This window comes from Atractosteus spatula, chromosome 9 (assembly GCF_055471065.1).
Source record: "Atractosteus spatula isolate fAtrSpa1 chromosome 9, fAtrSpa1.hap1, whole genome shotgun sequence".
Classification (NCBI taxonomy): domain Eukaryota; kingdom Metazoa; phylum Chordata; class Actinopteri; order Semionotiformes; family Lepisosteidae; genus Atractosteus; species Atractosteus spatula.
Genome location: NC_142714.1, coordinates 5,604,174 through 5,631,888, shown reverse-complemented (window position 1 = coordinate 5,631,888; position 27,715 = coordinate 5,604,174). Strand labels below are relative to the sequence as shown.

Below are 27,715 nucleotides of genomic sequence, written 5' to 3'. Positions count from 1 at the left end.
AATATGGTAGCTTTCTTAATATTTGTCTAAACTTTATCCATACGGTTTAACAGATTATTTTTGGCGCACACCATTTTTTTTTTTTGATAACCTAAGCAATGGATATGTATAATATAGCAGCTCTTTAAGAAAGGAGACCGGTATTACAGTACCTGCTATAAATGTGACTAGAAATCAAAATTTCAGAAATTTGGAATTTGGAACAACCATCCTCTCCTGTACCCTAAAATTGTTTCTTTCTTTTCACCTGGTGTTCTCTAAACATCCTGGAAGACTCCTATTTAGCCTTTTTAAACAGTATCCTGCTGAGAAAACCTTATGACATGAGTAGAGTGAAGTGCCAGACTGTTTGGATGGCTTTTTTTACATGAATTTTTTTTTTGTTGCAGGAAGCTGATTAAGAGGAGTAGCAGCAGCTGGGGGCCGGTGAAAGCACTGAGGAGAGAGGAGCCCTCCCTAGAAGTGATGGATATACAGCTTCAGTAACCATGGAAGAATGGATGAAGAATGATCAACACGCTTGAATACTTTGGTGAACATAAAAAGAGGATGACAGGAGGGATATAATGGCAAAAAACAAGGAACCTCGCCCCCCAACATATGCTGTGAGTGTAGTTGGCCTGTCTGGGACTGAGAAGGAGAAGGGCAACTGTGGAGTTGGGAAGTCCTGTTTGTGCAATAGGTATGTGCGCCCTAAGGCTGATGATTACTTCCCAGAGCATACCTCTGTGTTGAGCACAATAGACTTTGGAGGGCGCGTGGTGAACAATGATCACTTCCTGTACTGGGGCGAGGTGTTGCACAGAGGCGATGATGGGCTGGAGTACAAAATCCAGGTCATTGAGCAGACGGAGTTCATCGACGACCAGACCTTCCTCCCTCACCGGAGCACAAACCTGCAGCCGTACACAAAGCGGGCTGCGGCGGCGAAGCTGCAGTCCGCGGAGAAGCTGATGTACATCTGTACTGACCAGCTGGGCTTGGAGCAAGATTTCGACCAGAAGCAGATGCCGGATGGAAGGCTAAACTTAGATGGGTTTGTCTTATGCATAGACGTGAGCAAAGGGTGCAATAGAAAATTCGATGACCAGATGAAATTTATTAATAGCTTATACTCTCAGATAGTGAAATCAAAAAAGCCCATTGTAATTGCAGCAACAAAATGTGATGAATGTGTGGAGCAGTACTTGAGGGACATCCAGGCGTTTGCTTCAAACAAGAAGAATCTTCTTGTGGTGGAAACGTCAGCTCGGTCCTGTGTCAACGTTGAGTTGTGCTTCCATGCTCTGACTCAGTTGATGGATAAAACACGTGGAAAACCCAAAACCATTCCCTATCTGGATGCGTATAAGACTCAGAGACAGCTAGTTGCTACAGCAACAGACAAGTTTGAAAAGCTGATTGTGCAAACGGTAAAAGATTACCACACGAGCTGGAAAGCTATCAGTAATAAATTAAAGAACCACCCTGATTATGAAGAGTACATAAACTTGGAAGGTACCAAGAAAGCTAGAAACACATTCTCTAAGCACATAGAACAGCTGAAGCAGGAACATATCAAAAAAAGAAGAGAGGAGTATTTTTCAAGCTTACCCAAAATTCTTAATAATCTACTCAATAACCTGGAGGAGATTGAGAAATTGAACTGGGCAGAAGCTCAGAACCTGCTGAAAAGCAGGTCTGAATTTCAGTTCTGGTTTATTGTGTTGGATCATACCCCCTGGGATGAGACTGATCACATTGACAAAGTCAATGACAGGAGAATTCCCTTTGATCTGCTTCGAACACCAGAAGGAGAGAAAATTTATCAGAACCACGTACAGCATTTAATTTCTGAAAAAAAACGGGTGGAGATGAAGGAGAAGTTTAAGAAGACCCTTGAACGGGTGCATTTTATCAGCCCAGGACAGCCCTGGGAAGAGGTTATGTGTTTTGTCATGGAAGATGAAGCTTACAAGTATATCAGCGAAGCTGATCGCAGAGATGTTTACAATCGGCACCAGCGGGAAATAGTGGAAAAAGCCAAAGAGGAATTTCAGGAAATGCTTTTTGAGCATGCGGAGCTGTTTTATGACCTGGATCTAAATGCAACCCCTAGCTGTGATAAAATGAGTGAAATACACTCTGTCCTCAATGAAGAGCCTAGGTATAGAGCTCTGCAGAAACTTGCTCCAGACAGACAATCTCTTCTGCTGAAGCACATTGGCTTTGTCTATCATCCTACTAAGGAGACCTGTCTTAGTGGCCAAAGCTGTGTGGACATTAAAGTGGAGCAGATTCTTGCAAACAGGCTTGTTCAGCTGGACCATGGGCGGCCCAGTCTGTACCATAACAGTGCCAATATTGATAAAGTAAACTTGTACCTCTTGGGGAGAGATGGGCTAGCACAAGAACTGGCAAATGAAATTCGAGCTCAGTCTACAGATGATGAATACACTCTGGATGGGAAGATCTATGAGCTTGAGCTAAAGCCCATTGATGTAAACTCAGCTTTGCTTCTGAGCCATTTCTTGACCCCTGCCTTTAAACCTCATGGTTATTTCTGTGTCTTTAATTCCATAGAGTCACTTAATTTCATTGGCGATTGCATTGGGAGAATTAGGGCTGAGGCTAGTCAAATTAGGAAGGACAGACATATACAGCCTTTGCCATTTATTTTGATATTAGCAAACCAGAGAGACAGTGTTTGCAAAAACCTGCCTATCTTGAGACATCAGGGCCAACAGCTTGCTAATAAGTTGCAGTGTACTTTTGTAGACATACCTTCTGGTTCATTTCCACGAAAATTTAATGAGTCCCAAATAAAGCAGGCTCTGAGGGGAGTACTTGAGGCACTAAAGCACAACTTTGATGTTATGAGCCCTCTGCCTTCTATTAAAGACTTATCAGAGACTGACTTGCGAATTGTTATGTGTGCCATGTGTGGAGATCCGTTTAGTGTGGACCTTATTCTCTCGCCTTTTTTGGATTCACATTCCTGTAGTGCTGCCCAGCCTGGTCAAAGCAACACTCTGGTTCTTGATAAGATCATAGGAGACAGTCGAAGGCGGATCCAAATTACTGTACTTTCCTATCACTCCTCTATTGGGATTAGGAAGGATGAGTTAGTCCACGGCTACATACTTGTGTATTCAGCAAAGCGCAAATCCTCCATGGCCATGCTTCGGGCATTCCTGGCAGAAGTTCAGGATGTTATTCCTGTCCAAATGGTGGCCATCACTGACAGCCAGGCGGACTTCTTTGAAAATGAAGCCATCAAGGAGCTGATGACTGAGGGCGAGCACATTGCCACAGAAATCGTAGCCAAGTTTACCGCGCTGTACTCCCTGTCCCAGTACCACCGCCAAACCGAGGTTTTCACACCCTTTTTCAGCGAGGTCCTTGAAAAGAAGAACAGCATCGAGGGAATGTTCATATACGACACTACCAGAGATTCCACCAACACCAGCGAAGACGTGTTCCTGCAGTCCCCCCACGGGAATTCACCGGCTTGCAACTACTATCCTGACTCGGACGACGACACTGAAGCACCACCTCCGTACAGCCCCATAAGAGATGATGTGCTGTTGCTCCCAACTCCCAGCGAGCGCACATCCAAAAACAGGATGGACCTGGAAGGGAACGAGTACCCCATCCACAGCACCCCCGTCAACACCCATGACCACGAGCACAACCACAAAGTGCCTCCACCTGTCAGACCAAAACCAATTGGACCCAAAACGAACGTCAGGAAACTTGATCCCAACCTCCTGAAGACCATCGAGGCTGGCATGAAGAGCACGAAGAAGCAGATGCGGGTTCCTCTTGCGCACGCAGAGGATGTGGAAGCTCAGGATAACTATGCAGAACCTGCGGATACGCTCCTCAAATCAAAAGGGTTCAGCGATGACATCTATGCCGTCCCAGATGACAGTCAAAACCGAATTGTCAAGATGCGGAACTCTTTCGGGGTCCTTCATGGTACTCATGCCGATGAAGAGAATGGGTTTGATCGGTTGTCAAAGGGCGGAAGAAGGCCTTCCAAATACAAGCATAGGTCTAGTATTCTCTTCAACAAGATGAAAGCTTACCACCGAAGGGCTCACTCAGATGCCAGTGATGACGAGTCTGGTGTGGCACTGCAGCAGAAGAAGAAGAAAGGCAGGGGCCATCGTGGCAGTGAGGAGGACCCCCTGCTCTCTCCTGTCGACCCGTGGAAGGGAGGTATTGATAACCCTGCCATTACGTCTGATCCTGAGCAAGATGACAAGAAGCCCAGAAAGCCCAGGAAACCAAAGCCTGATAAAAGCAAAAGGGTGAGATCATTTTTGATAATTCCTCTGCATTTTATAATGTCGAGCTTCACTTAAACCTTTAATGGAGAGCTAAACGTCTAAATAAAAGGTTTACTAGTACTTTGCAGAATTTGTGATTAAAAGAAAACCCTATGAATATTGTTAACAGTTCATCTGGAAATATTTGCTTTCCATTTTTAAACAGCCTTATAATGTCTATGGACATTTGTATTGCAAACTGTGTGGTTTTGCAGATCTATGGGTTCCTAAGACCTAAGTCCCATGAGATGTATTTTTAAGAGCCTTGGTTTAACAGACTTATCAATGTGACAATATTTATTTTGATTTATAGCTACACATCTGCTTCAGTCTAATTCTGCACTGCTTTTATGACCCTGCATTTAGTTTTCAATGGGCACGTTGCCCTTCAGGGCAGTGTTTCTGCAGTGAAGTGCATTGCCCTGAACAGTGATGATGACATTTCAGCATACTGTATGGCCTTTCCATCACTATTATAGCAGTGTGAAGAACACCAATATGCGATTATTTCTTCAAGCAAAATAGTTATATTTCTAGTTGTTGTTCCACAGTGATCAAATGAAAAGAAGTGGCACTGGTAAGTAAAAATTAATGGGTCCTTGTATTGGAATGCTAAGTCAATACATGAAGCCTTTAAAAGAACAAGACCTAATCTGAGTAAGATAGGTAATAGCCAGAAGTTGCGATTCAGACTGTTTCCAATGAATCCTTATGCTGTAATTTTGCAACAACTGCAGATGATTAGGGAATGTGGCTGTAGATTTGTAAGTGCCACTAGAATGTGGAGAGGGTGTATCAGTGTTGAGATCAACATGTAATTTTTGTTTATCTGCTACCTAGAGGCATGTCTTAACAGTTTCTTACTGTAAAGCATCAGCTTCAATCCAGACACATACTCTTTATCATTCTTAGATTCTGACAAACTTGAAGCAGAAAAGCATGCCTAAATTTACTGCATGCATTATATTTTGATAGCTTTCAATCGGTTGTTCTGAGATGCAATACTCCATGGACTTACTATAAAAATAGTTAAAAGGTTTCTTTGTAAATAATGTATATAGTAATTGAATTTCATTAATGAACAGGAAACACCTGAGAGGTTGTAGTTTTCTATTTTCAGGATTTAAAAGCCATACAGAAGTCTATCCAAGTTAGTATTTTTTATCAGTGGAGCATTTATCTGCTGATTAGTCCTCCACAGTTTCTGCTTGAAATGCATCGTTAAATTGTTAAGCCCTGTGTGTTTTACCTTGCATTATTTCGTTTCTCTCTAGTATATTCAAAGCCATCTCCCATGACGATAAACATTAATGCTTGCAGTAATTTGAAAATGATCTAATCTCAGGCTTGCAAGTTTCTTAACTTGAGTTGACTGTTTAGTTGGGAATCTGGCAAATCATTGCCCACAGATACCACTGGCAGTGCAAGTCTTTTGTTTAAAACATTGTAATGTGTTTGGTTTTATTCACCTTGATTAGTTTTACAGTATTTAAGCCAGTATGCAGAAAATACAAAGCTGGTTCTTTGGTTTGTTTTATTTAAGTGTTCTATACTTATGCATATTATGAATATTGGAAAGAGTACCTTTCATTGTCACGTAAAGAGATCATTAGCAGCAGCATTTGAGACAGATTGTAGGAGCACAGATTCAGTCACCATGCCCTTCCTGAGAGAAGAACACTATACTTCTTTGAAACCTGTGAACAGCAGATTGTCAACGTTAAAAGGCGTCACTTTTCTTGAATTACCTAAATACCTAGAATAAAATTGATTTATAGTACCTTTGGAGCATTCCTTCTTGCTCTTGCTGCATCACGTCCAATGTAGTTACTTTATGAACCTGGAAGCATTTGTATTGGCAGGGACTGTAGTGCTCATTGAGCGTGATTTGTCCATACACACACAGTTTGAAAATTCTGCACAGATAAAATTGTGAAATCAGGCAAGGAGGAACATGCATTTAACAAAGTATAAAAGCCACGAAATGAAGAAATTTCCTTCGATTCTTCATTCCACGTGGGTTCATAGATCTTTGCCCAATTACTCACACTACGCCTTTCAAGCGGTTTACTAAAGTTACAAGAAAACAGCAGAACAAATTAGACTCCGAAGGTAATTTACTCCAAAGATAATTTGCTTCACTTTAAATTTACTGTTTTCTACAACCTTGTGTATATAATTAAATTTTTATAAAGCATTATTTCTGACACATGTGTAGCACTACAGTAAACCTGTTTAACAGAATAATGGGTGGAAAGGGTTTCTGTTATTGCGAATTGTCCATATAATTACAAATGACATTTTTCAGCCCCAAAACATACTATTATATGTGAATATAAATCCTATATATATGCTTTCTGGGTCTTTTTACATATTTTTTTAACAATTGCAATGAACACAGTCAATTCAAAATTGTTCCTGTGCCTTTTTTGTTACAAATATACAAACTCTTTATTTGATGATGTCAATATACTGTATAAAATTTGCTAATGCATAAGAAACACAAATGCCCATCATAAGCAGTTGACCTACCCCTATAAGGCACCATTGATATTCCTGAATTTTAAACCCATGTAGTATTTATTTTTACCTTGTATTATTATTTGTGCATTTCCCCATAACCACGGGGAATGTCAGTTATTTCCAATCGTGCAGATAAACTTGCCTTTAGAAGATTGTCCGTTAAATCTGAAGTCCTTTAAACTGACGGTTTACTGTATTTCCAAAGTTCACTTTTGTGCAGTCCTTTCTGCTGTTTCTTGCTCCATGCATTTTTCAAAATAACGTCAATTTTTGCAAGTTATAACAGTTTACAGAATCTTTTAGTTCTATATCACTGGAATAATTAAATGTTCCTGATCACCTTGTTTTTTTTTTGTTGCTTTTTCGGGTCGGTGGTTATGACATGAGAAAATGAAAGTAAATGAGACCATGGAATGTCTTGTTCATAAATTTTGAAAAGGGGACGTGAATCTCAGAGGAATCGGTCCACTTTAGCAAAAAAAGACCACTGGTCTGATTGATCTTTTTTTTTCCGCTTTATTCAGCAAGTTACTTGTGTCTTGTGATGTTTTTTTCCCTGGAGATTCCTAGTCACATTGCTCTGTATCAGTGTAGCATCAGGAAAATGAAAGCAAGTCCTGAAATGTAAGTACACTTTGCAACACATCCTCTCCCATTTCATTATTCAGATTTTTCTATTACTGCTGGACTATCTGTAATCCTATAGAAAAACCAGTCCAGCTGCGAACAGAGAGATCACCCCTTTTTAAAAAGCAGATGTGCCACATGTTAACTAAATGGCATACTCTCCTGTGAATAACACTTGACCCTTTGTTCAGGAGCTAACGTCTCTGCAGCTGTTTCATTTCACTATTTGATATCCAGTTTATTTGGCCTTACAAAGAAAGCTAAATAGGTAGATGCATGTGCAGTTTTGCGCTGCTTCTTTTCACACGTACTACCAGGGGTCTCAAGCTCTAGGCACACATTCTCTTATTTGCTATTTTTATGCCGGCTGTGGGTCACGGATTAATTGGCTGTTATCTGTCCCTTGCTCACATCATTATGCGTTAACAGATACATTTAAATCTGCCAGCTTCCATTTACATCAGCTTTTCTTAAAAGAGCTGTATACCCTGGGGACAGGTAGATTGCATTGAAAATATCCGTGTTAACTAGTCTCTCGCCACAGCTGCATTGCTGGTTTAGCTGTATCTGGGATAGGTTGACTAAATAAAATGCTTCACTTACAGAGCAAGCCATGTTAGTTACTCCTGTTAGGTAGTCCTGTAAAATATGGATGTAAAAGTCCGGCCGAGAGATGGGCGATGACTTGCTTTCCACCATTAGTTTACTTAGCCCCCACTCCCATTTTTCATATGTGGTAAAAAATTGTCAAGGTAAGGCAAATGGAGTATCAGAAAGAGGTATGTTTCGGGTCGGGGGTGGAAGGGGGCTGATGAATCGTGTTGGAATTTTTAACATTCTTTTGCACGTACAAATGACCTTTTTCGTCATATGTGTTGCAGTCAAAACCAAAGTCTACCAAGCCTCTGTACCCACCTACGAGAAGAAACTGGGAGAGCAACTACTTCGGCGTTCCCCTGCAGAACCTCGTTACTCCTGACAGGCCGATCCCACTGTTCATTGAAAAATGTGTGGATTTCATTGAAGCCACAGGTAAGATGACCTTCTACTTCAGTAACATTGGGAATGTTTTGAACTTGTTCAAGGCAGTAGAAGAAAGACAGTAGAAGAAAATTGTTGACCTTCACTTATCTGAAAAGTGAATGATGTTTAGTTCCATACACAGATTTATGTATTGATTATTCATAACTGAAATTGCCTTGATTGTTTTATGTTGACCTCATTGCAGGACTCCCACAATCCAAATGCTTTATATAAGGAATTGTCTCCAGTTCTCACTTTTAAGTGCCGTTTCCGATATTTTCCATTCCTGTCTTCTGGTTTTCCTTTCACTGCTGATCTGGAAAAAGTTCAGTGGATTAACTTTGTCGATGTTTTAGAGGATTTTGAATACTCAAGTCAAGTCGACTTGTAGTTTTCGCTGTCTAAGATGAAAGTCGGAGTTCCTTTAGCCTCTCGAGGTAAGACATCCCTTTGGGCCTGGGAATGTACCTGGCCAGTCTTCTCAGGACTGTAGTATTACAGCCTTAGAAATATTTGATTATGCTGCCTGTTAAGCCTAGTAAATCTTTTTTTTTAATTTAGATTTACAAGACATCACGTAATAGACCCTAAGCTTTTTTTCTTGGTTGTATATCATGTAATCCTTGTTGAAATCTGACTGTTTTAGCAGTATTTGCCATGCAAATGTGCAATATAAAATATAGACTGATGTGTCTTGCTTTAAAACACCAAATGTTCAAAATGTTCAGGTCTTGAAGATATAAACATTTTGCAATGCCAAGCCCTCGTTTGTTTATGTGGTGTTTGGACTTGAATCTGCCCAAGAAGAATGTTTAAGAGTCTGCCAAATGGAAAACCCTGTCGTGTTTTTTTCTCATGTTGTGGGCCAAAAAGGCTTTTGCAATTTTTATTTCTCACGTTATTTCAGATGCTTGGATATGTTCCTTTCACTGATTATTGTAGTTATCAGTGAGCTAGCTGAAAGCTATGTGATGGTAGAGACAAGAGAGAGCCCTTTATTAAATGATTTGATCTGCTATAGGCAGTTGCTCTGCAGTGGCAGAGGCATCACTGTGTTCTTACCTTTGGACAGCCTTTGGTGCTGTGCCTGGAAAAGATGCTGAATTTAATTTTCTTCTCACTTCTCCAGTCATTGAAGAGCACTTGGAATCTCCAAATTTAGTGGTGCAGTGATTTTAAGGTACTGCAACTGGCCACTTTTGTATATAAACTTGGGTCTTCCTAAAGTAATATGTTTATATTTATAACGCTTTCTAGGTGGGATCTTGCATTTTCTTGGAAGTTAGTAAAAGCAATTGAATTTAGGAGTCTCTTTTGTGACATCGGGATGTAATAATACAGAGCTAAAATAGTGAGGTGTTGGGTACCTGACCTTGATATTCTAGAACATTGTATTCATGATCTTGATGCCCCAGGCAAATTTAAAGACTTGACCTTATATACAGGCAGCACCTCTGAATCATGTTACTGCCTACACACACCCAAAGTATCTAATTCAGACTTCAAAATAACTTTAAACCACAAGTGAAAAGTCTAGACTGAAGAGGAAAGGGAAGTAGTCTTTCACTTTAGCTTGCACTGGGTTGTCACTCTTAAATTTAACGTCAACGAAACTCAAATCTGTGAATCTCTATTTTGTATTACAGTGCATATTCGGTTTCCTGCAACAGTTTCTAGTTTTATTTTGTGGTGCTCTCAGTAGAAAGCAAGATCTGTAATTTCTGTAATTGTTTGTGTTTCTGAAACATTCTGAAATATGTTTTCATATTCTTTCACTAAACTGTTTTGTAAAAAGGGGAAGAAAGCTTAATGTTTTGCTGTAGTAAGGGTTTAAGAGCTTTCACATTGCATTCACATTAGGTAGCTTGATTTTTCAAAACATGAAATTTAATATATTCCACGGATAAAATAAATCATTCAAGTTGTTTGTCTAGCACATGCTCATTAAAAATACATGTTTTGTTAAGCATATGGAAAATGTCTCCCAGCATTCCTCTATGCACTTATCGTTTTTGCAAGAATGTTTTCAGGAGGTTTCAGCTTATTTCCTCAAGCCTCTCTTATTTAAAGAGCCGTAGATAATTGGATTTGTAGATAAGGTTTCCTTTGAGTGGCTTTTATTTATCAGGCATGTTTTACATAAATTTGAAGTTTCATTGCAGTAGCCTAGGTTGACGGACCTTGCAGAAAGATTGTGCTTCCCTACATATTTACATAGTTACACCCCTGTCAATATTGTGTTTTTGTTGTCTGGTTTCTTGTTCCAAGGTGTGAATCTTTTTGAAATGTATAGTCCTGGGTATTTTGTACATATCCAGTGTTACTTGTAGACTGCTAGTCTTGAAGTGCTTGATAGTGCAGAATCACAGATGTGTCAGAGGGCTAATATAGAATGCTTTGTTTTCAGCAGGGTTTAATTATTAATTTTGTCAGTGGCAAGTGATGATGTTCACGGATGATGACAGAGCGTTGCCAAGGCCTTCTTCTCTGGCTTTTCTATTTCTCCTCCCTGCTTTCTGGTTTAGTAGTGTCCTGATCTTTGAAAGGCCATAGAAGTGCTGTAGCCCTGCTTCTCAGTTACCACAGTCTCTTTTTTTTGAGGTCGTTAAGAAAATTGACTTTGCATGTAAGCATTAACTGTAACTCAATGCAGAGTTGAAATGGTGTCTTGTCAGACGAACTCAGTTTACATGGTAGGCCACAAATGGTTATCATACGGTGTCATTTAAAAAGATGGACAAAGACTGGTGGAGACTATGATAAGGTAAATTGGTTATTCAGTGTCAGTGTGACTTAGTACTTTAGTACTCTATTACTCTATTACATTTAAACAGCTTTTTGAAGTTTGGGAGGATTAAGGAATTGTATAGTAGCTCCACACTAGCTTCCAGTTTTTTAAAAGGTTAAACTGACCATCGGTGATACAAGACCTGCTATTTACAAAATCGGCATAGCTGTCTGAATTCGGTCTTGTTCCATTGCATTCGTTCTTTTTTAAATCTAGTGTGCTGGTGACAGCCGTCATTGGATACAGCAGGCTGCTGTGTGTTTTTGGTGCACAGTAAGCTGGTGCTCATCGGGGTTGGCATCAAGCAGGTCTTACAGGTGATCTCTACATTATCTGTAAAGACTTGGAACACATGGGTTTTGATCAATGTCGTGAGGTACAGTTTGCTCAGCTAAGCCAAGGATAGACGGCAGTTTTTTGTGAGCTCAGTGGAGTTGGTATTTTATTTTTCTTTCCATTTTTTTTTTAAACTGCTGAAGACATTGCCTGCTTCAGTGCTCAAAAAATTCTTTAGACCATGGCTAGCTTCTCAGGACCAGGGTTGGACTTCTCTTGCACTACCCATGCACTGATTTATGTGATCACAGTATTGTATTTTCCAATAAGCATCCGTACTTGAATGTGAAATAAGGGTGGGCGACAATAGTTCCACTCTGGATATTTTTTAAATGCATTTTCAGAGTGCCTTTACTGCTGTTCAGAGTGAACAAAGCAGTGATTCTTGAATTAAATTAGACTTTTTATAGATTTTTCTTTACCTTTCTTCCTTTTCCAGTTGCCCTAAATAGGTACGATTTAGCATACAACACAGTGTGGTGTGAGGGTTTAGTACTTCTCTGGTGACCCATTAAACAACCTGGTATTATTACCACTAGGGCTGCGGGTTTAGCATTCCTGCACCAAACCACTGCTGCCAGCATTTCAGATCTGATGCTTTAAGAGGTCGTATAGCACTACAATTCTCTGCTGGAGACCTGAATTTTATAGAGCTTAACTGTGTCCGGTGTGTTTTATAATTGTAAGTTTAATTAAAATTTCTCGACATGATCAATGCATGACTGGTTTAAAAAAGAAGCAAAACAAAATTGTTGCATTAAGCTCAAGACTTCTCAATTGTTTTTGAGCCCTTCATTTGATCTTCCCAAATCCTGTGTTTGGCTACCTGAATAATAAAAAGTAAAGTCTTTATCAGTCTAACAATAGGGTGGTTAATGTATTAATGCCAGGGAAGCACTGCTGTTGTGGCTGACAGTCACACTGGTGCTATTTCTGTAAGCACATGCGTAGAAATTCATTCTCGAATGCCGACCTCACCATTGTTGACCTCTGGAAGTATGAAATAGTAAAGATTTGGCTGTCCGCTCTTTCGCTTTATCACAAAGTACTTCATTTGAATTAATATTTTAAGACTCTTAAGTGCTTATTCAGTCTGTTAGTAATGGCAGAGGTATGGAATGCACTGTATTTGTTGTGTAATTTATTGTAGGATTCCTCCTGTGAATAACATGTTGCTGCTCTTGATTTATTACTGTTGTGACAGAGCTTTTACTGTATGCCATCAAAAGAATTTGAGATCATAGACTTTACAGCCCCCCTATTCTGTCTCATTGAATTCTGTCTGCAACAGGTGTTCACATTCTAGGAATAGTTTCTTGAATGGTGGTGGCATGTGGAAATGTAGTGTATGCACAGTACCGTACCACATTTTAGTCATCTTCAAACTGATTTATTCAACCTTTTTTGTGGATTGCACTTGAGCAGCCTAAAAATGTGAGAATTCACATCATTAGAAGAAATGCATTGCTTTAAATGTTGACAGGGTCTTTGAATTTTTTAAACATGACGTTTCACTGAGACACTGCAACTGTTGTGTTTACAAGGACAGCTCAGTTACTGTTCTCACATGTGGCTATAGCTATATAAATTACTTTGTTTAATCTGTGAGTTTCTTCTGTATGCTATGGTTTCTTCTCACCTTCCATGGACAGGTTAGGTAAAATGGTGTCTTTATGATTTACCTCTGGGTGTATATCCTGCAGTGAACTAGCGTCCTGTCCAGGGTGTAGTCAAGCTTTATGCTCGGTGCTTCCAGGATAGGGCCTTCAACAGTAAAAAGCAGCTTTCCGATAATATCAGTGTCGTGGAACCTTCTAAAATTTGTCAATTTCAGCAGCTGTGCCTAAGTAATAAAGCCCCAGTTTTGTTTTATCACCAGGTGATGTTTTGCATATGTACTTCTGAGTGGAACTGCCTCAGGTAAAAGGGGTTTTTCCTATTCAAAATAAAACTATTATACTAAACCCGGTTCAACCCATTCTTGTTACAAAAGTAGAACTTGAAAGTAGGCAATGTTTAGTGCAGTTCCTGCAGATTGCTAATGTTAGTGTATTTTCATGAATTCAGTAATGAGACCAGCATTGTCAACTTGCATACCTTAAAAATGCATGCTCAATTTATTTACTCAATGAAATGTTTTTTTTAAACTAAATACTGAAGTAAATTGTGGGTTGCTGTTTTGCAGAACCCCAGAAATGCTTTGAGTGACTGCTTTACCACTGCATGTACAAAATTCATTGTTGACAATGACAGCGATTGCCCTGAGCAAGTCATCATAAATCTTTCATTACAGAATACTGTTACCAATGGCACTATAACACAGCCCACTTCCTTAATGGAATCAGAGATGTTTTGCCCTTTTGAAAAAATTATGGGTGGATAAAATGTAGCCTATATTTTGTAGGTAATTTAATGGCATTGTAATATCGAAGCGTAGTTCAATTACAGTTCCAGGGCATCGTGTGGAGCTGAAGTCCCTGTCCGTTCTATAGTGTGCTATATGTCCACAAGCTTCATGTGGTATTTGAGATTATGAATATTATATCTTTGGTTTAACAGTACCGTGTGTAGTGACTGGCATTCTGTAACAGTTGTCAGGACATTAGGATTTATTGAGGGTTTCTTGGAATAGCTTTGTATGGTATTTTAATCTGTTAATATTGAAACTTCCATAAGCTAATGATAAGCCATGCGTGGTGCTTGAGAATGTGGTCTCTTTCCTGTTACAAAGCCAAGAAAAGCTGTAATATTTAAGCAGAGTTGAGAGCAGCAACAAACAACATGGCAGAAGGGAATTTTTGAAAATAAATTACAGAAGAGTATAAGGAGGTAATGTTTTTCAGATGGCTCACAACAATATTTGTCCACAGGGAAGGTCTGAGGAGACTGCAGTGAAAGAAAACCTCCGAGTTCTTGACCCGCATGTTACTGAAATGCTACTGATTTCATAATTCTTTGGTCATAGAACAGACGTAAATGTACAGCTGCATTAGGAGGCTCTCATCCCAGTTTCCTACAGAGCCCATAAATCATTTATTGCCCTGGTGATGCCAGTTGTACTTTTTTAATGTCATGTTTTATGAAGCAGTATTTCCGAAGGAACGCCGAAGCCTCAAAACTTAAGCTTTATTCCTCTTCAAAATTCGGACTGGCCATCAGCCTCACTGCCAAGGTGCCTAATTATCAGCATTTTATATTCGGGTTCTTTCATAACCGTGACTGGGCTGCCTCGGATGTCTTAACTATTGATAGCTGGTTGTCCTGAATTAGGTTTATTTTACTCGGTTTGTAACCTGTTACAGTTTAACGGATGAACATGTTCTGTCTTGTTCAGAGTGCACAGAGCTCTAAAATCTGTGAACCTTTGGGAATAATTGGTGTTAGCATAGAAAGTTCATGGGGTTACCGGAGAGTGAACAGTCTCACATTCCCACTCTGTGTGTGGTTCTTTTCATGTAGCATTTTAGCATAGCTCTTTAGTTTCATGTGTTTTACCTTCATGTTTACAGTACAAATATTTCTGTTAAAATAAATTTATTATAAATATGTAAAGAATGTCATCTCCCTTCCTTGATCACATTACTTAATATATTTAAAACTCAAGCAAGTGATGAACAATGATATTGTAAAGGCAATTAAAAGTACAGATTGTACAGAACAACACTTCTTGTTCCAGTTTATTTTCAACTTGAAGCATGCAGGTTCACTTAGCCTAACTGATTTCGGGGAAAATGAAGACACAGATTTGTTTGAAATATTCTGATGTTCGAGTTATGAAAGGAATAGAGGGATGTCTGTTAACGTTTACTCGTATCCATGGAGACAGCATGACAAACATGAACTTTGTATTTGTTAGTGTCAGTTCAATTTGAAAGGTTCGCTCAACATTTCACCTTCAAATTAGATTCTTTCTTAATGTACAAGCTCTAAGAGTGGTTATTGATCTCTCTTCACTGCATAATCTTGACAAAAACAATGAGGAAAGGGATGTATTTTGGTCTTATTAAATCTCAGTGAAAGCTTAACGCTCAGTTCAGTGTTTCTTTATAAATCTCATCTGACTCAGATGAATTTTGTTATAAAGAGGGATTATATTGGGGCCTCATAGGAAGGTTTGTGGTACATTTCTATACCATTTGCACAATTGATCCACAACCTCTTCACTTGCATCCTGCAAGCTAATGATAGATCTTTTTTCACGTTTCTTAGATTATTTGAAGAGGTAAGTTTTGATTTGCAGGTGAAATAAACTTGTAACGTGTGATTTACAGGTGAAAATAGCAGATAGCATTCACAACAAATTTATCATCAATATGCTGTTAGAGTGTAATCATTTGTAATTTGTATCATTGAGAAGTGGAGATTTAAGCTGTCCTCACATCCTTGGTGGATCTTTGAAATGATCGTTTCTCATCAGAGCCCTTATGAGGAGAGAGATTGATTGTTGTGACAGTGATTTATTAGCCCAACAAGGGAATTTCTCTACTGGAAGAGCTGCATTGCAGTGAACTGTTGTAGCAGCACATGCACATGTGGAGCAGTATTTTAATTAAAAGGTACAGTTTTATTCCACATGCCACAGTGTTGAATTGTTGATTCTGGAAAGGTCCATTGGTTGCTTTTGACAGTGCCCTTTGCCAATATATTAATTTGGTCCCTTTGTAGTCTCTTCAAGACTGAAAAGATTCTGTTACTTGGAGCATGTCAGTATAGGATGTTTCCTTTAAGACTGCAAATACATATGGTCTCAGAGCAGTAATATCTTTTTTTGGAAACGTGGTGACAGAGATTTTACACAGTATTCTAAATAGTCTTTATAGTTGATTTTACAGTTGTAACATACACTTAGATCTATGTTTAATGTATATGGGTAAAGATCCAGTGTATTATGTTTTGTGTATACCTTGGTCCTAGAGTACAGTATATCACTTCCCAGTTAAAAGTCATTAATGCGCTCTTTTTTGTTTTGTTAAATTGTGCAGTTCAGTATTGGCTTTTATGTGAGCCTGCTAGAAAAAAACATTGGTGGTGTGGCTGCAGTTCAGACCTGAAATCGACATATGGTTTCCCTTCCAATTATCAGAAAAAAATAAAATCAGTTTATGTGAAGTTTAGATTTCCAGTGATAGGATGTTAACTCCCTCACCTCCAGAGATAAAGCCATAAAGCTGATACTGAAGATTTGTTTGTACCTACTGATCCTTTTTGGCTGTTAATCATTTATCTTCAAAACATTTTGTTTTAAATTCAGCTGACCTGTTGCGGGTTGTGCCTTTAAATTAATTAAAAGTGATAAGCCTGGTCTGCCATTTCAACTATGTTTCAAGAACTTTGAGGCAGCATGTCAGAGGAGTTGGTGGTATAAGCTTTGATGTGACTCTTCATAATTGCCACTGTATCCTGGTTGGGGGTAAATCAAAGCAACATACTTCCATTTAAACAGCAACCAACAATCTGTCATCTTTAACACAGAGTGCACTTGTTTGATCTTTAGATATGGCCAATGTCTACATGAAAATAATAATTAACGGTTTATGCTTCAGGGCTTTTTTTGATTAATTGCCTGTGATTGCTCAAACTAATTGCTTCACTCTTCAGGCCTCAACGAAGAAAACACTGTGACAGTAAATAAAGTACCATTTGATATACTAATCTGGCAGACATAAAATACAGCAACTTTCTAAAGGCTGCAAAGACACCAGTCATTCCTGAGGCTTTGCAGTGAAGAGTACCAGCATCATAGCTTCAGTGCAGCTGGGCCTCAATGAGATTTCCTTATGTACATTTGTTTATTGTTGTATTGCTAGTCTAGTTACATGAACTCTCTCTGTTCTTATTGGTTTTGTATAGCCTGCATCTGCTGTTTGATCCGCCCTTAATTAATAACCTGTATTATGTAATATTCTTAGGAATTACATAATATATGGATCTGTAACAGTAGTGAGAGCTGAGGTAGTCTCATTCTTGTGGACAGAGCACAGTTCAGTTTTTCTAGCTCTTGAAAGCTGACAGCCTCTCTATAAACTCTATACAAGGAGAGCAACATGGTAAGAATGTGCTAAAATATTGCATGTGTGAATGAGCTCAGCTCATGAATAAAAAATTCTGATCTCATTAAAAAGAGATGAAGCTGATGTAGCTTGTGTAACTTCAGTCTGACGGCTTACTGAAAAACTGGGCTTCCTACTTGTGGCTTGAGTGGGTGTTTCAAGAGTGAACCTAATGCATTATTTCTGTGAGGGGGCATGTTACCAGTGACTCAGGGATAATTCTCCTGGCAGCTACGTCTACATGGCTAGAAGGTCTAAAGTTGAAATACCTGTTGGCAAATTGGCATGTCTTATAGCAGAGCACAGTATCTGTGGATGAGTAAATAGTCGGATGTAGTGAATAGCTGATGCTAGTTTATGCACTGTGTGTTTAGCATGTGCTTTGTATACTCGGGTGGCCTTAGATGTGGTGTTGTGAATGTCAGAGGACTTTTGGGGATGCATTTTCATTATGGTCAGAGAATGTCATCAGGTCAGCATTTCAGTCTTCTCAACAGTTTTGTTGTGCCTGGAGAAGTGGCCATAAAAATGGGAATGAGAAGTCAATAAAATGGCCCAGTTTAAGAGAAATAGTTTTGTAAAGAGTGGTGAGAACAGACAGAATAAAGCCAGAAATGGAGGTTTGAGCAGCAGTTGTACCTGCAAGCCAGGAAAGTGCAGGCCTGCAGATAAATGTGGTTTCCATTCTGTCTTCTTATAATGGAGAGTAGAGCTGGAAAGCTGGTTACAGCATTACCGTGTTTAAGCTTGATCTCATAGAAGCTAAGAAAATCTGGGCTTGGTCTGTACTGGAAAGGAAAGCTGTGCTAGTGTAGGTGGACCAGTACAAGGTGCGCATCCTTCAAATCAGTACTATGCTATGATGACAAGGGATACTGCTGAAAGAGATGCTTTCCTTTCCACAATAGATAAGATAAGATCACTTTATTAGCCATATACAATTTCTTGCATTAGGAATTCGTCTTTTCGCATACCCTAGCTTGCTCTCCATGAGACACAGACGCACAGACAGGGAGAGAAGCTTGGGGTCAGAGCACAGGGTCAGCCATTGTACAGCGCCCCTGGAGCAGTTGGGGTTAAGGGCCTTGCTCAGGGGCCCAACAGAGTAGGATTCTTCTGCCGGCTGTGTGATTTGAACCGGCAACTTTCCAGCCACAGACGCAGATCCTTAGCTACAGAGCCACCGCACCACCCTAATAGGCTAAACCAATAGGTTAAACCAAGGTCCTTGGTAATTAAAGATCTGTGTCACTGTTTGTAAGATTAGAGGTGTTAACCAAGGTGTCGTAGCTAATTTTCATGCTGGATTTGCACATTCTGGCCTCCCTGTTGCCATTGTATTCTCATTGATGCAATCTGTGCAGTAATATCTCTTGTTTTTTACCTGCTTTACTGTGTAGTAGAGCTGCTGGCACATGACTGCTGTGTGTCATTCATGTGGGTGCTGCACTTCAGTGGTGGATGAAGAGCTCTCCTCCTATATGTAAAGCACTTTGGGATCCTGTAGGATTAAAGATGCATGTAAATGTGAGGAATTATCCCACAAGTGACTTGTATCCTTTATCAGCTTTCTTAGCATTCTACAAAAGAAAAGTAGGAAGTCAGTTTACTGAGTGATTATAATACATGACGTGTAATTTAGCAGAGGGCTATAGAAAGAGAAGAGGCCTGTGTTTTTACGATTTAAAGTAGTATCCATTACTGTACTCCATTATGGTATCAGCTTTGGCTGCTGAGCATTGAAACTAATAAAAGAAGGAATCCTCTCTTGGAATGGGCGAATCTTTAGTAAGTGAACATCCAGACCCATATTTAAATAACCAAGTATGTTTCAGTATTCAATATGTAAATACTATGTTCCAGTATTGAATAACTGTATCCCACGTACTGTAATTTATTTTAAAAATTAGACTGGTAATTTCTTTAATGAAATAAGAAAACTGTTATCTATATTTTTTCACTGATTACTGCCAGAGCACAATATCTGAACAGGGATGTAAATGGTGAAAAACAGGAGAAAACTTCTAAACCATTTCGGGTGATTTAAAAGTGAGGAAGAGCATAACTTGTAAACTGTCATAAATTATAACATTAGAGAAAAATGTCCATAGTTCAGTGTCACTTTTTAGCTAGCTTAAAATTACCATAGATTGCTCACAAATTGAAAATTGTACAGCTGGTTTTTGAGACTTGGACAGTTGGGGATGTGGGACTCCTGCTTCATTGCCAAAAACAGAGACCGGTCTTTCTGTAGTCTTGCTTCACACTGCAGTCCATCATGAAGATCACAGCGGCTGTGGTGTTTTTATTGTTTAACCTTTGTAAACACATTAATGTGACTGGATTTTTTTACAGCTGTGTTTTTTCTTTATAAACTCTTCTTTATAGGCAGTCCTCTAAAACGGCCTCTCTGAAAAGTCCTCTGATGAAAAGGTTTGATTCATTTTTTGTTTGTTGCGCTACACATTCTGAGGGAATGTCATTATTGGTTTTTGCATTCTGCTGTCTATTAAGCGATAGTTGTGCAGCACCAGTACTTGATGCCAGTCCTAATCTGGTTTATGCACAGTCACTTCCTTTTTTTCTTCCCTGCTTTTGTTCTCTTCCTGCCTGCCTCTGCTCCAAGATAGCCTGTGGCTGCATTGGGAGAGAAAAAATAGACTTCATGGTTATTTGCTCATTGATTGTGATTGCTCATTTAACTGCTGCATTCTTCAGATCTACAACAGGCTGTGTAGCTTTATCAGAAAAACTGAAGAGCATGGGCATATCTTATCTACAGCACTGTAGAGGAACATGAAGCCAGGCTTCCTGGACAAAGGTCTAATTTATTAAAATGCAAGGGATGCACTGAAGGCTTTCAAAGGCTTAGGACATTTACTGAAAAGAGAGTGTGTGCACTCACTGCATCACAGAGAAGAATGAAATGTTTCGTTTTAAGCACATAGAAACCTGTAAAAAGTATAAACGCATCCATAATGTGTAATAGCTTGCAGATGGATTTCCTATTGAGCTTTTCTAGTGTGGTTGTAGTGCCAAAGTTATAGACATTCACGTTATTCTCAACAGAATATGAACCTCCTGGTGTTTTTTTCCACTGAATGCTGAGTGTATATCCTATTTGTGGTGATTGAGATATGTCATAAATATAAGACCTTTTCAGTTTTCACAAGGATGAAAGTCCTGACAGAAAAATGCACGAGTAAGCTGTACTACAGCACTGATTTGATTTGTCCTTTGTCAGCCTTTATTTTATTCTCCTGAGGAATTTGAAAACACTGGATTAGGGGGAAAAGTCACTGATAAAGCCAAGTCCACACTGTGACCAAAACAGGTAATGAGACCTTGAGACTACCTTCCACATGTTGATGCTTTAGGCCTGTTGGCTTTGTGAAAACGGTCAGCATATTCTGGAGATGCTGTCTCTTTAGTAGTTGGCATGTAACCTACCCAAAAGGTACTGGTAAATAGAAGTTAATATATTGCAGATGATGCACTATGGATTCACGTTTATCCATCCTGAAAAAAAGGATATTGAAGTATAAATATTTTTTTCAAGAATACCACCCACCTTTGCTGATCTTGTCTATCCCCTCATTATCTTTCTGTGCCATCTTTAAGTGGCACTGAGTAAAAGTATATGAAGCATAAGCGTTCTGTAGAACAGATGCTCAGATAGAATGGACAATATTGTTTGCAATTCTATCTTATAAATTTGAGTTAAATGTATTCCTAAATAACACAGTATAAGGTGAAAATGATAAATGGTAAATGTAGTCTTAAGCTTCTGAAAGTCTGTTTCTGTTATACAGTAGGTACCCTTTTTTAAAGATACAAATGTTATAACACAAAAATAAAAATGATTAGTGAAAAAATTAAAGTCAAATATATAGCCTAGTTAATCATTTATGAACTTTTAGTCACATTTAACCACTTTGGAGATTTTTACTGTTTTTCTCTTTTAGTGGGAAAAAAATTAAAAATCCATTTTTATTATCTAGTTACATCTGGAGTGCATAGGAAAGTGCTTGAATTTCTATTGAGTCTAGCTGTATTTTCTTTTATGGTAAGCAGCAGTAATGGTTCCTGGTTTTAATGGATCTATCAGTGTGAAGTTTTCCCCCTGATTTGTTCTTGATAGTATGCATTTGACAAGTTTTTGTAGATTAAGTTTTTAAAGGCGTGATATTAAATAGTGTATTATAGGCTTTATAATAAGTATTCTCTGCATAAATCATTCTTGACAGCCATGAGCTGAAATTTCTTTCTACTGTTCAAGGTGCTAGTTATGTGAATTTTTATTTTAATTTTAGTTTTTTATCCGTTTGTGGTGGGCATCGAAAACTGTACAAGGAAAGTGAGATGACAAACCATAATGAATGACTATGCAAGATCTCTCTGGGATTAGACTACATCATGAAATGTTATCAACAGGCAATTTGCTTGCATCCTTCATTCAATGGAGTTGTGTTCACAGTGTTGCTGCTGTGAATGAAGACCCTTCATAATGAAACTTGCTCAAGGGAATGCCTGAATGTGATCTTTATACTCTGGCATTATAACTTGGCAATGAATACATGATGCACTATATCATATCTAGTTTTGTTCTTGCCCCGGGGACAACAAATTGGATTTTGGACAAAATTATGGCAAGGCTGCTATTAAGAGAATGAGGATTATTACTGATATGATAAATGTGTTAGTGTGGGAACAGTGTGTGTGGTAATAAACACAGCAGGCATCTTCAGATTACATGCATTGTTTGCCACATTGCTTTGTACAGTTAATCACAGAGTGATTTAAGAAATAAGAAATTAAAAAAAAATGTAAAGCACTATATCTAATGTAGAAAGGTGTTCAGTTCCTGTACTGTGTTCTTGAGAATATTGCCATTGACAAAAAACTCAGGAGCCCCAGGGAAAATGTTTTTTTTTTTTAAATCTCAGGCTATTCCTCAGGTCTGTATTGCTCCCTCTCAGTTTTGCAGTGCTTATTTTAGGGTCATCTAATATCGCTCTACCTCTCTGGAGCAACGCGGGGATGTTCTTCCTTCATTTTCTCCTCAAAAATAAAATCCAAGTATTTCAACAAACTGTCACTTTAATGATTGCACTTGTCAGATTGATTTTATCTAAGCAGATAAGGCATATTCAGCTTCTAAAGGGTCAAGGAGAAGGATTTTCCGAACAACAGGACATTATCTCGGCAGGGATCCGGAAGGAGGGAGAAATCCGTTTGTCCTGCCACCTGGATTGCCATCAGCTAACGTGTTGATTGCGTTACTAAGCTGTGAATTCGACACTCGTACAAACTGACCCTTTAGTATTCCCCCTTTCTATTCAGGATGCTGTGACGGGTAGAATCAGCTTTGAGCCTTCTTGTGTTGAATATTTAAAACTCACTGGCTGGTGTAATTTATTACACATTATTTTTTTTAAGCTGTTCCTGTTCAGTAGTGTCTCAATAGGTCGCTTCAAATAGCGAATATCATGAGACAAGTAGGTATTAGCTCGGTTTCATCACGTTTGGCGTACATCTTCTGTAAAGAATGGGCTTCAAATGGACTTTCTGCTTAAGGTACTGAAAGTCACACTGAATGTCATGGATGAAATAGGGATGTTTATAGAAAAAGAAAATGGTGGGGCTGTCAGTGTGCATTAGCGAGTGTTGCGTGAGTGATATAGTTTCCCCAGTAGCATCTTTGCACCTCCTCCAGTTGGGTGCAGTCACATTAGGCCCAATCTCCAGGGCAGACGTACTCAACCTTATTAAAATACTGTGCAGCCACCTTTCTGGGCACAGCTGCAGGGATTACTGGTTGCTGGTTGTCACGTTACATTAGGAAAAATGCTATTCTGTTGTCAGCGGGGAGAAAGCAGTGCAGGACAGAAAGCTGAACAAGACTCATGAGGGCAATAAAATGACAAAAGGACTGTGTTCTGTACTAACAGGCCAGCAGCACATCTAGAAATCCTTGCTACGCTCAGAGAACATCTGCAGCATTCCCTTTAATTTGTTGACTAATGATAAGTTGAGCTCTGTAAAAGCTGGTTTTCTTTAAAAATGGGATGATTAGATTAATAAACTCATTAATCTTTGACAAGGGTAGATGGAAATAGTTTTAGGGAGGGTCACGTTTTTAAAATGTTTGCTGTTACCACTAATGCACTAATGAAGGAAGTTTCATCGAAGTTGAAAAATAAAAAATAAAGTTTTGCCTTTGTTTTCCTTCTTCCATGTTAACCAGCTTTTCTTAATGAGTGTACCTGCATGTCAGAAAACATCTGCTCTGCAAATTTTAATAAGAAGGTATCATGCAAAATGAATATCTGAAGTTGAGAGAGAACTGCACAGCTCAGTAGCAAATTTAGTTTATCTTACTTGATATGTAAGATACATCACTACCGAGGCGTTCGTGTTGGTGAGAATGCATTTTTTAACAACCTTGTAGCACCTGCAGCTTTAAATGCATGAAAATTATGGAGAGTTTTTCATAGCTGGGCTTCCATTCCATTGTGTATTATGTAATTATACCATTCAGTTTGAAGAACAGGGCTATTTTTTAATCATTGCCCATCTGTTCATTAAAAACCAGAGCTAAATGAAACAGACTGATCCACTCACTTCATTTGAGGCAGATGTGCTAGCCCTTCTGTCCAGTCTGCACTGATATGCAAAGTCCTTTATCTAATGCTACCTTGAAGAGAACACTCATTTACTTTCTAGTAAAAAAATCATACAAGTCCAAATGATAAAATGCAGTTTTACAATAAATATGTATTAATTTATGGATATGCAAAGTATTGCTACCTGCAAATGTGGTGGCATTATTTTATTTTTAGGACACGTAGGCATATATGGGCTCTTCCATGTGAACAATTTAGTTTAAAATAGTTTGTTAATCACTATGGAAATCAGAAAGTTTAATCAAGGTACTAATATGAGGCGTGCAAATATAATTTTGTGTCGATCGGAAACAATTCAGTGTTTGTTATACTGTTTGCTTTGTCTCGCCTTCGCATGGCAGAGAGGGCTGTGCCAGGCTTGCTGCTGGCCGAGCTGGAGTGAGCAGAGAGTCAGCGGAGCATGGCTTACAAGACTGAGTGCCGAGAGAGGCTTGCAGCTGCAGCCTTCTCTGCAGCCCGTAGATAAGGCTAACTGTGACAGACAGAGCCTCCCTAATACTGCCGAGAGTGCCCAGGCATAACCGCATGTTTCCTACAAATCTGGACTCTTCACAGATGATAATGTGGTGTACTGTGAGCACCAGCAGCAAACAGGAACTCGGCACAACTTCAGGAGTGCTTTGAGTATTTGTTCACGTTAATTCAGTAAAAGGTAAATCCAAATAAGTTCTAGCAATTTGATTTTTTAAAAAAAAGGATATTACTAATTTATTACCTTTCTTAACATTTCGGCATTCACTGGTAAAGTACATGGATCAATTTTGGCTGAGATTTATTGGCAGGTGAATTTTATTAGCATGGATTTCCCTATTAATGTTAGCGAGAAACATTGCTATTATAAAAATGAAGTATGAATAGGGATTCAAAATCTTAACAGTTTTCAAGCCACATTTTCTAGAATGTTTGATTTATGGGGTTGCACAGGCAAGAGACTGAAATGATGAATGTGCAGCCATTGAAAATGATGACTTGGCTCATCATAATGTTTCATTTACTCCATCCTGTAGTGTCCTTATTGCGTTGTGGTACTGTTTACACCTCTTCTAGGAGAGGGAGAGCGAATAACCTGTTCATGTACATCTCTGTTCATCGCAGCCTCTTGCGTTGAGCATTCAATATGTGTGATCGGTGTTTGTCGAGGCTTCAACATCTTCGACCATGATTCAGCAAATATCAGTAACCTTTGGGGTCACGTTGTTGCAGGGAAAATGCCTTTGGTTTAGCATAAGTAAAATTCAGTTTATAAATGCCAGTTACCACTTTCCGTTAAGAAAGCAGGATTTGGATGATTTTCATTAATAATAATTTAACAGCATGCGAGCTTAATGAGGTGGCAGAGTTGCTCTGCACGTCTGGGACTTAGCCACTGATGTGTTTTTAATGCCATCTACAGTGAGATGAGTTAAAATGTCTATTATGTGTATGTTCCTGGCTTTTAATACATTTACCTTAAGTAACAAATCTCATATTCCAGCATGGCAGGTATTTGAGTAGCAAAAAAACGGAGTAAAGGACAGAGCTCCTGAGTTAAGCAGCCCTGTGAAGAGTATGGACTCTGTAAATTACAACTGTTGAATTATTCCATTAATAATAATCCACTTGTTACCATGCCAAATTGTAAAATGTATCTGGAGGCTGAATTTAGATAACAATTCTGCTTGCTGCTGTATCTTTTGAGTATAAATAACATGGTCTGTTCTGTTTTCCAGAGGATGTGATTGCTGGTATTTTAGATTTTCCATTTAGGCAGTGTTCCAACACATTGTAAGTGCCTGAAGTTCTTGTATGAATTATCTTATTTTTTTGCATAAAATGCCAATATCTTGCAGCTTCTGAAGTATTTGGTTGTGTACCTTCTGTTCAGTATAATTTCCTAAAATAAAAGAATAATGTTTTAAGCAAGGAATGTTTTTAGTAGTTTGTTGTGTGTTGTATTTAGAGGTAACATTTCAAGACTTGAATAACTGTGCATATGAATCCATAATTAAAAAAATATATATTTGTTTGGAAGTCAGGGTTGGGAATTAAAACATACTCTAGCTTTCTCAAGTCTTCTGTTCTTGTAACTGGATGATGTCTGTCTAGGTTAGTTGGACACTTAACAAACATGCTCAAAAGTGACAACACTATTGCGTGAATCCAGCACCGTTGACGCCATTTTCACAAATTAGATGGTTTTGGTTCATTATATCTGACACACTTTGAAATCACAGTATTTAAAAAAATCACACAAAAGATAAAAACTTTCTTGTTAAGCCGAAAAAAGAGCTGTGCTATTAAAGTGCTAAATATGCTGCAAATGTGCAAACATATCCAGCAGATCGTGCCTTGTCCCAATGATAAGAATTGAATTAAGTTTAAATTGGGGGAAAGAGCTAGTATGACAGTGAGCTATTACTTAAGAGCTAATGTCATTCTCAATTATATTAAATTAAAATGTATGAAGGAATTGCTGGAGGGGCGGATGGGCTTGCTTTCACAATAGAACATCCAGTATAGGGGCAACTAAATTTAGATCGAATCCTGTTCTTTCTCTTTCCTTCAGCCTTAGCTTCCAGTGTATATTTGCTTTACAAGCCACTCATCCCAAACAGCCTCAGTTGTAGAAAGCAAAAAAACAACTTTCAGCAGTAAAAAACATAGAAGTGAATGTTTTTTTTTATTCTTCTGCTTGTAATTCTATAAACAATATGAAAGAATGAAAAAAATCAGGAATGCAGCCGTTCTGATGTGGCAGATCCAGTCGAAGGAGTGCGGTAACTAACCAGTGGCTTGGACCGTCCTGTTTTGTAGTTTTGTATTTGCTGCTCTGCGAAGGGAGCCGATGTGATAGAAAGGGAATGACGTCTGACAGCTAATTGACATTTTAATGATGCCAGAGGCTAGCAGTAGGCTGATAATTGGAAGAACCCGCTCTACAGACAGCAAGGCCCGATAAGACTTAAAAACATGCTGCACATTTTAAAAAACAATCTGATTTTTAAGCAAAGCAACAGGCGTAATTAAAGTTACAGGAATGCAAATAACACATGACTTGGCATTAACATCTATTCAGACTGCTTCAAAAGTGACTTGGACAGCAGTAGGAATTTATTTTTGCAGCTTTCCAATGGCATTGCTTCTCAACTTCCAATGGCATTGCTGCATTTACAGTGTGCTTTACAGGGTTTCTTAATTTGTTAGACTGAAAGCTGCAGTTATCCTCTATATTCTGGGTTTCCTGTGGATTAGCCATAACAGCTTTTATGAATCATTTTTAAGTATAGTGCAGTGCTGCTGGAAAAGACTGTTTTGCTAACACCTACAATGTCTGCAAAATGAAATGATCTGACATGCAGGATGGAAATGGGTCACATGATTTAAGTACAA

At 38.7% G+C, this 27,715-nt stretch overlaps 1 protein-coding gene across 3 annotated transcripts in view; it reads left to right on the top strand.

Moving 5' to 3' along the window:
• Positions 1-27,715, top strand: part of arhgap5 (Rho GTPase activating protein 5) — a 47,763-nt gene that overhangs the window by 7,445 nt on the left and 12,603 nt on the right. For 2 of the 3 annotated variants that reach the window (XM_088925130.1, XM_088925132.1), the window contains exons 2-3: positions 390-4,295; positions 8,345-8,495. In XM_088925130.1, the coding sequence (XP_088781256.1) occupies positions 567-4,295; positions 8,345-8,495 (3,880 nt within the window). In that variant the 5' untranslated portion in view covers positions 390-566. Of the gene's footprint in view, positions 1-389; positions 4,296-8,344; positions 8,496-20,048; positions 20,094-27,715 lie in introns of all 3 variants that reach the window. The other variant, XM_088925133.1, reaches the window with a different exon arrangement.